The sequence below is a fragment of the Eriocheir sinensis genome, chromosome 50 (assembly GCF_024679095.1).
Source record: "Eriocheir sinensis breed Jianghai 21 chromosome 50, ASM2467909v1, whole genome shotgun sequence".
Taxonomy (NCBI): domain Eukaryota; kingdom Metazoa; phylum Arthropoda; class Malacostraca; order Decapoda; family Varunidae; genus Eriocheir; species Eriocheir sinensis.
Genome location: NC_066558.1, coordinates 425,192 through 440,145, shown reverse-complemented (window position 1 = coordinate 440,145; position 14,954 = coordinate 425,192). Strand labels below are relative to the sequence as shown.

General features: G+C 41.9%; 1 protein-coding gene across 5 annotated transcripts; it reads right to left on the bottom strand.

The window, feature by feature from the left end:
- Positions 1-425: 425 nt before the first annotated feature.
- On the bottom strand, positions 426-13,384 carry LOC126982071 (transmembrane protein 181-like). Of its 5 annotated transcripts, none has more exons than XM_050833793.1 (13): positions 13,345-13,384; positions 11,432-11,821; positions 9,142-9,245; positions 8,089-8,253; positions 7,821-7,923; positions 7,430-7,583; positions 6,659-6,739; positions 6,472-6,571; positions 5,718-5,845; positions 5,061-5,210; positions 4,788-4,890; positions 3,559-3,783; positions 426-2,845 (listed from the first exon to the last, which is right to left on the bottom strand). In XM_050833793.1, exons 2-13 carry the CDS (start codon positions 11,575-11,577, stop codon positions 2,712-2,714), a joined length of 1,593 nt encoding a protein of 530 aa, XP_050689750.1. In that variant the 5' UTR covers positions 11,578-11,821; positions 13,345-13,384; the 3' UTR covers positions 426-2,711. The 5 variants fall into 5 exon arrangements, with proteins under 5 accessions (XP_050689750.1, XP_050689751.1, XP_050689748.1 ...); XM_050833794.1 differs by having other exon boundaries at positions 13,322-13,382; XM_050833791.1 differs by having other exon boundaries at positions 13,254-13,375.
- Between the last annotated feature and the right edge of the window lie 1,570 nt (positions 13,385-14,954).

Here is a 14,954-nt window from a genome sequence, read left to right as displayed (position 1 = left end):
GCCTCTGTAACGGCACTTATTGTTTTATTTTAATCATTGAATGGTCTATCTTTTCTTTGGGGTTTTGTGTGTTATTATTATCAGTAGTAGTAGTAGTAGTAGTAGTAGTAGTAGTAGTAGTAGTCTCTCTCATGAACAGGACAAAGTTAATCAATAATAAATTTTAATATATTTTATTTTAATATTTATTTTGCGTCAATAACATCATCATATAAAGCATTGAATTACTGACTAGACTCTCTCTCTGTCTCTCTGTCTCTCTCTCTCTGGTGATATGGTGATGATGATGGTGGTGATGGTGGTGGTATGGAAGGAAGGAAGGAAGGAAGGAAGGAAGGAAGGAAGGAAGGGGGGGGGAGAGAGAGAGAGAGAGAGAGAGAGAGAGAGAGAGAGAGAGAGAGAGAGAGAGAGAGAGAGAGAGAGAGAGAGAGAGAGAGAGAGAGAGAGAGAGAGAAGGAAAGAAAGAGAATCACCTCCACCACCACCACCAAACCACCAAAAATCAACCACAATACACAACCAAAAACAACCAAAAATATTAACTCCTACCAAAACCTTTAAAATCTCAACCCTTCCGTTCCCTTCCCTTCCTTTGACTGACAACTTGAAGCTAAAAAAATATATATAGAGTGTGTTTGCCAATTTGTACGCACCGCCATGACCTATTAGTACTCGCATTAGGGTAAGGGAGAGAGAGAGAGAAGGAAAGGGATGGAAAGGAAAGGGAAGAGAATAGAAGGGATGGGATGGATAGGGAATGGAATGGAATGGAATGGAATGGAAGGGAAGGGAAGGGAAGGGAAGGGAAAGGAAGGTAAGGGATGGAAAGGGAAGAGAATGGAAGGGAAGGGAAGGGAAGGGAAAGGAAGGTAAGGGATGGAAAGGGAAGAGAATGGAATAGAAGGGAAGGGAAGGGAAGGGAAGGGATGGAAAGGAAAGGGAAGAGAAGGGAAGGGAAAGGAAGGGATGGAAAGGAAAGGAAAGAGAATGGAATAGAAGGGAAGGGAAGGGAAAGAAAGGGAAGCGATGGAAAGGAAAGGGAAGAGAATGGAAGAGAAGGGAAGGGAAAGGAAAGGAAGGGAAGGGAAGGAGAGAAGAGATAAGGAAAAAGAAAAAAAAATAAGGAAGGAAAGGAAGAAAAGAGATGAGAATGGGGAAAGAGCGAGAAAGGAAGAAAGAAAGAAAGAAAGAAAGAAAGAAAGGGTAGAGATAGAGAAAGAGATAGAGAGAGGAAATAAATGACTCTATAAATGAAATAAAAATAGATACAAATAGACAGATAGATAGAGAATAGAAGGGCATTTTAAGAGACAGACAGACAGACAGACAGACTAGCAAACACACCCTATGCAATATGCTGTACTATGCCCCAGTATGCTGTCCTATGCCCCAGTATGCTGTCCTATGCTGACGGCTAACACATGTGAACAGCGAGTTGTATACATAATAAGTTAGCGATGATGGCGATGATATGATAATGGCTTACACTATGATGATAATGATGGCTATATTAATGATGATAATGATGTATGATAATTCTGTATATGGCATTTGACAACCAGGACACAACTGTATATTTATTTTTTTTCTTTTTTCTTTTTTCTTATGTCAATGGAAGCTAGATTATTTAAGGTTAAGATAATGATGATAATAATAATAATGATGAAATATTAATAAGAGATACAAAATTCCTGAAAAATATTTGGCTCTCAGAAATAAATATAAATAATAATAATAATAATAGCAATAACCTGAGATGGCGGAGGCGGCGTCAAACAAACAAACGAACAAACAAACAATAGACAATAAACGTAAAAAAAAAAGGAAACGAAAGATCGGAAAAGTTGTTACCAGACAAAAATAAATTCCCTGATAAAACGTTTTCCTCTTAAAAATAAAATAATAATAAAATAAATAAAAGAAAAAGATGGTAAGGAGGAGGAGGAGGAAGAGGAGGAGGAGGAGGAGGAGGAGAAGGAAGAAGAAGAACGTAGCAATAATAATAATAATAATAATAATAATAATAATAATAATAATAATAATAATAATAATATCTGGCATACACACTCACACATGCACGGATTGACTGTATGTATGTACGTATGTATGTATGTATGTATAAATAGCACACAGTAATAGCCATGTATATATATGTGTATGTATAGGTTATGCTGGACACCCTCAAATGTATATGGACTGGGTGTGTGTGTATGTGTGTGTGTGTGTGTGTGTGTGTAATTCACCTCTTGGTCTGCTGCGAGTCTCTCTCAAGACAGCCAGCCGTTCCCCTACGGAAGAGCACAGAGCTCATAGTACCGATCTTTGGGTAGGACTGAGACCACTCACACACAACACACCACGACAACGAGGTCACAACTCCTTGCCTGACGTCGTGTACCTACTCACTGCTAGGTGAACCGGGGCTACACGTGAAAGAAGATAAACCCAACTTATCTTCACCCGGCCGGGGAATCGAACCCCAGTCCTTCTGGTTGTGAGCCAGACGCTCTACCCCTGAGCTACCGGGCCGTGTATGTGTGTGTGTGTTGAAAGCCTATCTAACACTTGCTTTGGCATTCACAACTCTCTCTCTCTCTCTCTCTCTCTTAGTTATCTCCATATTTTCTCTCCATCTCTACCTGCTTACATATTCTCTCTCCTCCTCTCCCTCTCTCATCTTCTCTCCTCCTCCTCCTCCTCCTCCTCCTGGTTTAGTCACTCTCGTCATTGTCGTTGGAGCGCTGGTTGAGGGGTCGCCGCGTGTCTTCGTCCGAGCCATAGATCACGTCCTCGTCGGAATCATTGACCATGCTGAAGGCGGGGTTGTCCTTCAGGATGTGCGTCTCTGTTGAGGGAGGAATGGGTGATGAGGGAGGGAGAGACTGAAAGGGAATATGCCAGACAGCTGAAGGCCTCCTGTCCACACTCTGCCCCGGGATGCACACTGTGCTCGTGGTGCTGTTGAAAATTGAGGTTTTCAGCACCGCCTCACACACAGCTGAGCCATTGGATGGTCATGCAGACATTGCTGGCACTCAGCAGCCTGTAGCTGGCAGGCTGTTGGGCGGTGGGCGTGGAGTCTCCGTCAGCCAACACACCCGCACAGGTTCACAAAATATTCACATTTCTTTACTCAGCTCATCCAGCATCATCATAAACATGAAATGTTGTTCCCTAATTTCTCACCATAACAATCTTATTTTCACCATTTCAAGTTTTGAAAATAATGTTTTCTTAGAGAGTACAGTCTGCATGCAAGACACAACCATCTACCTTGTGAAGATCTACACGGGGCATGGCTTGGAGGAGGCTTCAGGGCAGGGGGTCTTAACCGGGGGTATACATACCCCTTGGGGCTATGGGACTCAATATCTGAATATTATTATATATTATATGTTAAACAGGACTGGTGGTGATGATTTTGGCAGACAGGTTAAGGGTGTGTGACCATCCTAAGCAATGCCATGGAGGCCTGGGGTCACCAAAGGGCTAACAACCCTGCCTTAGGGGAAGACTGAAGGACTCAGAGAAATACCAAACAACAACAGCAACACCTACCCATCAGCGCACGTTCCGAGGGCGAGTAGACATATGCCATCGTGAAGACATACAAATTCAGGAGTCCGTAGAAAGCCATGAACTGCGCGGAGCTCTCGTAGTGCGTGGACAGCTGGGCCACAAAGTTGTCCTCCAGCACGCCAACCCCAAACCTCAGCACAGTGATGGTGGTGCCCACGCTGACCACCACGGCAAGGAGCAGGGTCACGAACTTGAGCCGCAGGTCTGGGGGGAGGGAAGGAGGGGAGGTGGAGGTCTGTGTTAGCTGTATAAGGGTGTCATAAAACTCATAATGTAGTGATTCATGGGTTGGTTTTTGCAGTGTTTTGTAGATATTCATTATTTTTTCTTTGTTAATATAATAGTCATTGCATGAACTATCTCTTTATCTATTACATATATAAAGGAAAATATTCTTCTTTCTATTACAAGCTTAAACTATGACACATATGAGAGAGAGAGAGAGAGAGAGAGAGAGAGAGAGAGAGAGAGAGAGAGAGAGGAGAGAGAGAGAGAGAGAGAGAGAGAGAGAGAGAGAGAGAGAGAGAGAGAGAGAGAGAGAGAGAGAGAGAGAGAGAGAGAGAGAGAGAGAGAGAGAGAGAGAGAGAGAGAGAGAGAGAGAGAGAGAGAGAGAGAGAGAGAGAGAGAGAGAGAGAGAGAGAGAGAGAGAGAGAGAGAGAGAGAGAGAGAGAGAGAGAGAGAGAGAGAGAGAGAGAGAGAGAGAGAGAGAGAGAGAGAGAGAGAGAGAGAGAGAGAGAGAGAGAGAGAGAGAGAGAGAGAGAGAGAGAGAGAGAGAGAGAGAGAGAGAGAGAGAGAGAGAGAGAGAGAGAGAGAGAGAGAGAGAGAGAGAGAGAGAGAGAGAGAGAGAGAGAGAGAGAGAGAGAGAGAGAGAGAGAGAGAGAGAGAGAGAGAGAGAGAGAGAGAGAGAGAGAGAGAGAGAGAGAGAGAGAGAGAGAGAGAGAGAGAGAGAGAGAGAGAGAGAGAGAGAGAGAGAGAGAGAGAGAGAGAGAGAGAGAGAGAGAGAGAGAGAGAGAGAGAGAGAGAGAGAGAGAGAGAGAGAGAGAGAGAGAGAGAGAGAGAGAGAGAGAGAGAGAGAGAGAGAGAGAGAGAGAGAGAGAAAACATTAGAGAGAGACAGGAAAAAACATCACTATCCCAATCCATTATTATCATTACTATTATTATTATTATTATTATAGACCCATAAAATAAGTATTCCATTGAACTCACCGAAGTATGGCATGGACCTGAGCTCGCTGTACGCCGTGATGATGAGGTAGAGCAGGTAGAGGAGGTAGAAGCTTCCCGTCACAAAGAAAAAGATCTTGAACTTCTGTAAGGGGAAGAACGGAAAGTTGATGGTAAGTTATATGTCAAATCAAGGCGTGTTTGAATGTCTTTGTTGAGAGAAAATATAAAACAATAACAACACTACTACCAACAATACTACTACTACTACTACTGCTACTACTACTACTAACATTGATAGCAACAGTGACTCGCCTGGAAATGGTGAGTCTCCAGCATGGCGGAGTATAGCGGGTCATGAAGCTCATTACACTTCTGCACGGCGGCCGTCACCACCACCGCCAACCACAGCAACCCAACCAGAGCAAACTTGGGCAGGTAGAACGTGGAGAAGGCTCGCTCATTCTGGGGAGGGAGAGAGAGAGACATGAGTTTGAGAGGTGGAGTGAGAGAGAGCAAAGAAAAAATGGTTGAAGTTTGAGAGGGAAAGAGGGAGGAGAGATGGGAGGAGAAGGCTTGCTTTTTCTGGAGAGAGAGAGAGAGAGAAAGAGAGAGAGAGAGAGAGAGAGAGAGAGAGAGAGAGAGAGAGAGAGAGAGAGAGAGAGAGGGAGTGTGTGTGTGTTTGAGGTTGAGTGAGCTTGAGATAGGCTTGATTTCAGCTTGAGTTAGAGAGAGAGAGAGAGGGAGAGTGTGTGTTTGAGGTTGAGTGAGCTTGAGATAGGCTTGATTTCACCTTGAGTTAGAGAGAGAGAGAGAGAGAGGGAGAGCGTGTGTTTGAGGTTGAGTGAGCTTGAGATAGGCTTGATTTCAGCTTGAGTTAGAGAGAGAGAGAGGGAGAGTGTGTGTTTGAGGGAACATTGATATCCGAGAGCCTTTCTATAGACCCACGTAAGAGAATGGCACTCCACCCACCTGTCTGAGTCCGTGGTATATACACAGCCAGAAGAGCAGGAGGGAGCAGAGGAAGGTGGCCTGGAACACTGTGTCAACCAGCGCCGGCACCCACGACTCAACCAGGAACGTCATCGGGAACACGGGATCTACGGGGAGCGGAGGAGAGATGAACATTGGCGGTGACATGAATAGGAAATTGAGATGATTGAATGAGTGAAGGGAAGGGAATGGCAGGAGGGTATAGGCATTAATGGGAGGGTATCAGGACACCTCTCCTCCCAAAATTGACCCCTCTTTGGATTCTTTTTAGAAGCAGCGAGTAGCAGGCTTTTTTCTGTTATTATTATTGCTTCCTTTGTTTGTGCCCTTGAGCTGTCTCCTTTGTTGTAAAAAGAAAAAAATGGGAGAGGGTTGAGAAGGAGACAGAAAAATAGAAAGAAAAATTAGAGCAGAAAAGGTAATTGATGAACATTGGCGGAGACGTGAATAGGAAATAAGGATGATTGAAAGAGTGAAGGGAAGGGAGATGGATGAAAAGAATGAGACAGAAAAATAGAAAGAAAAATTAGAGCAGAAAAGGTAATTGATGAACACTGGCGGAGACGTGAATAAGAAATTGAGATGATTGAATGAGTGAAGGGAAGGGAGATGGATGAAAAGAATGAGACAGAAAAATAGAAGAAAAAAAAAGATGAAACAATATAGGAGAAAAAAAAAAAAAAAAAAAAAAAAAAAAAAAAGAACAGACCTATCTACAATAGCCCTGACTCACCATTGTAGAGCAGCAACAGAGGCAGCAGTATGGACATCCACTTCTGCTCAATAGACCAGTCATAGAGGGCGTACTTCCTCAGACTATGGGCCAGCCAGCACTGAAATGATAAATATATAAACAAATAAATAATAATAATAATAATAATAGTAGTTGTAATAATAGTAATAATAATAGCAATACTCACGGCCACTATAAACGCCAGTAGCAGGAATATGAAGCGAAGCCAGATCTCAAGTTTGGTGAAGTTTGGGTTGTAGGTTTTGAACTGGCCAGGGAGAGAAGGAGAAATCATCATTATTATTATTATTAGTAGTAGTAGTAGTAGTAGTAGTAGTAGTAGTAGTAGTAGTAGTAGTAGTAGTAGTAGTAGTAGTAGTAGTAGTAGTAGTAGTAGAAGTAGTAGTAGTAGTAGTAGTAGTAGTAGTAGTAGTAGTAGTAGTAGTAGTAGTAGTAGTAGTAGTAGTAGTAGTAGTAGTAGTTAATCTATGGTAGGAAATACATGAACATTTGTTGATATAACTTTTAATGCTTAGTTTTCTTTTTCTTCATTTTCTTTTTATCTTGATTCAAGTGACTTATGAACCCAGAACTGACCCAGGAATTTCCCTTTGAGAGATACAACAGCATTGATAATAATAATAATAATAACAATAATAACAGGTCATCATGCAGGAACAAGCTGTCAATTCTTCTGTCCCCACCGAGTGTCCGCAGACTACCCACACACTGCCCTATAGACCGCCTGTAAACCCGGACTCTGAATTCTCTCTCAAATAGGCTCAAAGATGGGCTCTGGGGGGCAGCATGAGCCAGGCAAGACGGCGCCACTATAAACACTTGTCTGCACCACAACAGGCTGGGGCCGACCACCAAGAAAGACAACCAGCACCAGAGGCAGAACTTAATAAATAAAAAAATAAAATAAGAAATAAGTAAATAAAACTCCCCCACTCACATAGAAGACCACGTCCCTGAAGGCGTGCCACTGCTGCACCTCCGCCAGGCCGCTGAAGGTGACGGTCACGACGTAGTGGGTGTAGCGCAAGTAACTCAGGTGCATGATTGTCACCGCCCCGCATCCTCGCTGGTCACACTCTAGGGTGCGGCTCCTGGGGGGGATGGGGTGTTAGTATTAGTATTTAGTAAGTTTGTTTCCGGCATGTCTCTCAGTCTCTCTTCATGTCTTTTATTTATTTCATTTTCTATCTCTTTCTTCATTGACTGTGTGTGTGTGTGAGGGAAGGGAGGGAAGAGGAGGAGGGGGGGGTCATGTGGGAGGGGTCAGGTTAGGACTACTTCCACTTCACTACCACTCCTCCACTTTCTTGTACCACCCCTCCACTTACTTGTTGTGTGGTTTGTCTGCCGGCAGCACTGTCTCCTGCTGCTGGTCTCTGGTCAGGCCCTCGACCGACACACTCAGGTGGAACTCCTTGCTGAACGACTGGTCTGTGGGGGTGTAGGTGTGTGCGTTAGTGTAAGTGGGGGGAGGTTGAGTATGTTCCACCACCACCATGGGCTGATCACGGGCTAGTCTTGTCATGGCCAGCAAGTTCCCTCCTGACAAGGGCAAGAATATCTATGTAAAACTGTCTCCCTCCCTCCCTCCCTTACCGTCCTTTATGTCCACTATGACCCGTGCAATGAGCCACAGCTGCTGGGCGTAGGTGGACAGTGGCGGGCACTTCATCTGGTAGGGGCCGGTCAGCAGCTGGGAGTGGTTCAGCGGACGGCCCAGCTGTGTGGCGGACTGCTGCTGGGTCACCGTGATGGGCGGACCTGAGGGGAAGTGGGGGTTAGAAGGGGTGTAGGGGTGTGTGTGAAAGGGGGGTTGGGTATGTATAAACAGGTGCACACACACACCAAAAAACAATAATAAATAAATAAATAAATAAATAAATAAACAAAATAAAACACCAAAAAACAATGACAATGATTTTATGATGGCACTGTATACTACTCATGTTCGTCCTCTACTTGACATTAAGCTGCTGGAGTCAGTCCAACGAAGGTGGACCAAGAATATAGACAGCCTAGCCTTGCCTTGTCCTATGCAGACAGGCTTTCTGCTCTTGATATTTTTTTCTGTTCACAGGAGATTATTGAGAGTTTATTTGATCGAGTGTTGACTCCTTTGACCCGACTAGACTATTCCAGCTTGCTCCAGTCGTGGGTACAAGAGGTCATGTCTTCAAGCTTGCTCATTCTCGTTGTTCCCTTGAGTGTCGGCGTCGTTCCTTCCCAGTTTGTGTTGTTGGCTCCTGGAATTCACTTCCCTCTGCAGTAGCTGAGCTGAGAGACCTTGGTGTTTTCAAAGCTGCTCTAAAAGATTTTCTTGGCCACAAGCTTTACGAATATTATCCCTGACCATACAAAATGAACTCCCAATGCACTTTCCAGCCTATGTCTTATTGGATTATGGTTCAGGAGTAATGAATAGCGGGCTTTTTTATATTTTTCTTTACGCCCTTGAACGGTCTCCTTAGCTGTAAAAAAAAAATAAATAAATAAAAAAAATAAATAAAAAAAATGTACTGTTGTTTGATGAGCTTGCATAGGCTGGTGCATTGGTTGGTGAGACCTTTCGGTTCTTTGCCTGATGGTTTACCCGAGCACGGCTCATAGGGAAAGGTCATCCAGGTAAGGACAATAATAACAGTGACTCACCGGCCAGCCCGATGAAGAGTGCGAGGCCCAGCGTGACGAAGAACACGATGAACACCATGACGAACTCCCTCTTGTGCATGGTGTACAGACGCATCTGGACCGACCTGATGAAGAAGAAAAATATATGAAGACTGGATTTATTTTTATTTCAGCTATTTCTGCTTTTGCTAAGTTTGGGGTATCTTCAAACACATGATAGCCAGCCCCTTATGGTATAAATCAACAAAGAATGACCTCACTTTGTTGTATAGAGAGTCTCATTAGTAAGGAAGCATATATGAATTTTCTGAGTAACTGTTGTGTGTTATGTTAGCTCACGTTAGGGTATCTTCAAACACTTGATAGCCAGCACCTTAAGGTATAAATCAATAAAGAATGGCCTCACTTTATTATATAGAAAGTCTCGTTAGTAAGGAAGCATATATGAATTTTCTGAGTCAAGGCCTATAGTGTGTGTTTTGGGATATGTTAGGTTAAGTTAGGTTAGGGTATCTTCAAACACATGATAGCCAGCACCTTAAGGTATAAATCAATAAAGAATGGCCTCACTTTATTATGTAGAAAGTCTCGTTAGTAAGGAAGCATATATGAATTTTCTGAGTCAAGGCCTATAGTGTGTGTTTTGGGATATGTTAGGTTAAGTTAGGTTAGGGTATCTTCAAACACATGATAGCCAGCCCCCTATGATATAAATCAACAAAGAATGACCTCACTTTGTTGTATAGAAAGTCTTATTAGTAAGGAAGCATATATGAATTTTGTTGTAGCTGAAAAATAAAAAGTATATAATAATAATAATAATAATAATAATAATAATAATAATAATAATAATAATAATAATCAACGGTCTTATATATTTTAATACTCACAGTCCGAACTCCCGCAGAAAGCCATTGACATAACTGCGATCTTCTTGACGGCAGACTCGGGGACGCATCGCACACACACACACACACGCACACAGAAGGACGGATATATCTAACCTAGACAGACATTATTTTGAACAGAAGCGGAAACTAATGATATAAGTATAGGTTTAAGTCTCTCTCTCTTTCTCTCTCTCTCTCTCTCACACACACACACACACACACACACACACACACACACACACAGGGATGGATATGTTAAATGCACACACACATTTTGAATACAGTCATAGGGAAATAATTATATATAAAAAGAAAGGAAGGAAGGAAGGAAGGAAAGAAAGAAAGGAAGGAAAGAAAGAAAGAAAAAGAAAGAAAGAAAGGAAGGATCAGAAAACAAATTATGCTCTCTCTCTCTCTCTCTCTCTCACACACACACACACACTATCTCAAAATCACACTTTTTCTTATATTTCACAAGTTTAGCATCATTTCCAGGCTTATTCAAACACTTGCAGAGACTTAACAGTAACTTGGGCTACTAATTAACGCCTCAGCAGTGTAATTTGATGTTAATTAGCGAAGATATAGGAGTAATTAGTGATGATTATTGAGTATAGTTTCGAGTCCTCACGCCCGTAGCCTCTCTTTAACGCCTTATTTCACGGGGTTATGGTTATTTTCGAAGCGTAATTGATCACTGGAAAGATGTATTGGGGTCTTAAGTTTATTTTCAGTGCACTCGCGAGTACTTTAAGGCTTTAGGAAACGTAGGAGAGGTAAAAAGGATAAAAGATTCCGTCCGGGTGCGTGGCTGCCGTGCGCGCCATGAACAGCTGATGAGCAACGTTGCCAAATCGTCGTACTCAGTTACTTATATTTTCTGATTTCTAACCCAATAACTGTCTCCTCCATCCCGATAACCAGATTAATTTATATTTATTGTTAAAATCGTTGATTCCAGATGTCTTTTGGGAATAGTCGTGTCATAACCTGGGTAATATAATGCCCTGAGTACGACAATCTGGCAACGTTGCAGACGGGACGTAAACACAGAGAGGCGGGCAAAGGGCGGGAGTTTCGAGCTTCATGCCTTGTGTTCTTCGTTAATAGATTGATTGATAGATAGACATATAGATGGATAGATAGATAGACAGACAGATAGATAGATAGATGGACAAACAGATAGATAGCTAGATAGATAGACAGACAGATAGATAGATATAGATATTAGATAGATAGACAGATAGGTAGATAAATAGATATACATAGACAGCTATTATATTACACACACACACACACACACACACACGCACACACACACACACACACACCGTATTCCTTACCTCTCTCTCTCTCTCTCCCTTATTTGAACACGGTCTCTATGTGTGGTTTCTAAAGGTTTCACGCTGTTCTCTACTCACCTCTCGCATCTGTCGTGGTGGTATGCCGGCGCGATGAACTTGGTGAACTCGCTGCAGAGGTCCGTGACATGGGACAACACCTGACGGGTCTTGAACACCAGGCTGGCGCGAGGTGTTCTATAGGTGTATCCAAGACTGTCCCCCATCCTGATATGTCCTTCTCCTCCTTCTTCTTCTTCTTCTTCTTCTTCTTTTCCTTTCGACCTCTTATGCTTGGTTCTCCTTGGTTCTTCTCTACGGTTCTACACTTCACTGCGCACACTTAGTTAGTCAATTCAGTGTTTTTCTGTACACTTTACTTAAATCCACTAACTCTGCTATGCTATTTTCCTTCCCTAATGCCTTCAATAAAACTAGTGGACAGTTATATATATTCTGTTCCTTGATATGCTGTTGGAAAAGGCGATAATCTGTTACTGAAAAGGTTAATGCACTCTAATATATAGACTGGTTGTGTATATTTGAGTATTTTCCTCCTCTGAATAATTTAATATGGTCTGGAAAGCGTAAAAGCCTGATATTGAAGAGATTAGTTGGATTTATACACTGAATGCATACAGACGAATGTTCTACCTGTATATAATTAAATCCCTTTGCACTTCTGGATGTGGTATTGAAAGCGATGTGTATAGGCTTTGGAATCGAGTCTTCTGATGTATATTTCCGAACTGTTTTCCATATATTGTTCTCTAGATATGGGGTCGATATGGTTTCTAGAGGTTTGACACTGATTTACGCTCTCCACGGCCTTACATTAAAACTGTTCCTCAAATTGGTCTCTAGCTAACACTACAGGCGTGATCTAGATATCCCGGCGGTTTCTAGAGGTTTTACATGGTTTCACGTTCTCTACAGTCTTATATTAAAACACCGCCCCTCAAATTTGGTATCTAGATAACACTACAGACGTGATCTAGAAACCTTGACACCCCACTTCTTGAAAACGGTCTCAATTGGTGTCATATGGAGATGGTTTCTAGAAGTCTCACACGGTTTCAGGTTTTCTACGGCTATATTCTGAAACCATTCCCTTAATTTGGTCTCTAGATAACGATACAGACCAACCCCAACACACCAACTATATGTAAAACGGTCTCTATAGGCGGTTTCTAGAGATTTTTACACGGTTTCACGTTCTCTACGACTATATTATGAAACTTTTCCTCAACCTGGTTTCTAGATAACGATATGGACCAACCCCAACACACCAACTCTATGAAAATCGGTCTCTAAAGGCGGTTTCTAGAGGTGTTATCACGGTTTCAAGTTCTCTACGACTTTATACTGAAACCTTTCCTCTATTTGGTCTCTAGATAACACCACAGACCCACCCCGACACGCCCCCTTATCAGAAACCACACGGTCTCTACCCCACAATCATGGAGTTGGTATCTAGATGTTTCACACGAGCTGTATTTTGAAACCTTTCCACATTTGGTCTCTAGATAACACCACAGACCCACCCCGACACGCCCCCTTATCAGAAACCACTCGGTCTCTACCCAAAATCATAGTCGGTTTCTGGTTTCAAGTTCTCTACGGCCATATACTGAAACCTCTTCTCTATATGGTCTCTAGATAACACCACAGTCCCACCCCGACACGCCCCCTTAGCAGAAACCACACGGTCTCTACCCCACAATCATAGTCTGGTTTCAAGTTCTCTACGGCCATATACTGAAACCTTTCCACATTTGGTCTCTAGATAACACCGATGACCCACTCCGACACGCCCTCTTATCAGAAACCACACGGTCTCTACCCCACAATCATGGAGGTGGTTTCTATAGGTTTCAAGACGAGAACGGAGCCATGGACGCACTCACACACTTCCAGGCTTCACTTCGGGCTCGAGAACGGGCTTAGCGGTGCCTAGAAACCCGTAGAAACCTTAGAAAACGTTAAATAGAGACCCGAAAGCCTGAACACAGTCACACTCTTGCTGGACTCTGGAAATTTGGAAGAACTGGAAGATACGAGATTTTAGAATCCCTATTTGTCCTTATTTCATCTTATTTAAGGCCTCTAAGTAAACGTTTATTGGTTATTTATCGTTATTAAGAGTAGATATTAACGTTATTAGGGAGACATATGCGTTAAAAGGGCGATTAATTAGTTTTTTGTTAATATTTTGTTAGGTCATACGTCTGGCAGAGTGATTGTGTGTGGTGAAGAGTACGATATCTGGCTTCCATAGGCTATTAATGAACGTTTAATAGCTCCTTGACGTTATTGAAAGTAGATATTAATGCTATTAGGGAGATATAGTCTTTAAAACTGCTATTAATTAGGTTTTTGTTAATATTTATGATGGATCGTACGTCTGGCAGTGTGTATGATACCAGTACGATATCTGACTGTTTTTGTTACAACATTTATTTCGTGGGCTATAATTTAACGCTTATTTACGCTATGTCATTATTTAGAGAAGAAATAGAGGTTAAGTGTTAGATAAAGGAGATAACAGAACTGATAACAAGGTGCTTAATATGTTAGGTTTGTTTTATGTCTGGCAACTGTGTGTGTTTGTGTACGATATCTCTGTTCTTATCTGTTAGCGAGCGTTGATTGAGTTGATTGATATTGGAACATCATTTTAGGTTATTTATCAGTTAAGTGTAAAAGCATCAATATAGGTTTTAATCTATGCTAGTTTGCTTTAAAAGTCTGCTCGTGAATCGATGCGCGCCATAACTCACTGTATTGGCCCTGATATTATATTAGTCGTCTATAAATGAAGGTATATGAAGTTTATTTGTTTCATGACGTCCTTTTAAGTTGATATAATGAGGAGCATAAAGAAGAGTTAGAATAGATTCATCATTATCGTTTTTCTTTTACGTCCGGCAGCGTGGTGGAGGCCTGGGTATTGATCGCTGGGAGGAAAAAGTGTCGTACGCTGATTACCTTTCCTCCCCATTGATTTGTTACCTGCTTGCCCTGATTGACACATCTGCTATGGCAGTGACCCGAGATAACACTTACACGGTCATTTAAACGTAACAATGGAAAACTAGGATGAAAAATGAGCATATAATTGACGTAGAGGTTAAATTAATGTTATTCCTGGTATGTGAAGAAAAGTATATTAGATGGTTTACCTGTTATGAAGGATTGGCGTAGATTTCAGACTTAGTAGACTATGAACGTAAATATCGATAGCTAACAGAAAATAATATATACACGTTTGCTATTAAAACTATCATCTGAACGTAAAAAAACAGATAAGGTGAAAATGATCTTGTGTTTTGATGGAAGAATTAAATACCTTATAACACTTACACGGTCATTTAAACGTAACACAGGAAAACTAGGTTGAAAAATGAGCATATATTTGACGTAAAGGTTAAATTAATGTTATTCCTGGTATGTGAAGAAAAATATATTAGATGGTTTACCTGTTATGAAGGATTGGGGTATATTTAAGACTTAGTAGACTATGAACGTAAATATCGATAGCTAACAGAAAATAATATATACACGTTTGCCATTAAAACTATCATCTGAACGTAAAAAAACAGAG

Bases quoted from the DNA above. Each gene is read 5' to 3' on its own strand.
- LOC126982071 (XM_050833793.1), bottom strand. From the start codon at position 11,577: ATGGGGGACAGTCTTGGATACACCTATAGAACACCTCGCGCCAGCCTG. The intron at 8,254-9,141 runs GTGAGTCACTGT...ACTTCCCCTCAG, and splicing joins ACTCTTCATCGGGCTGGCCG to GTCCGCCCATCACGGTGACC. The intron at 3,784-4,787 runs GTGAGTTCAATG...CCCTCCCCCCAG, and splicing joins CAGGTCCATGCCATACTTCG to ACCTGCGGCTCAAGTTCGTG.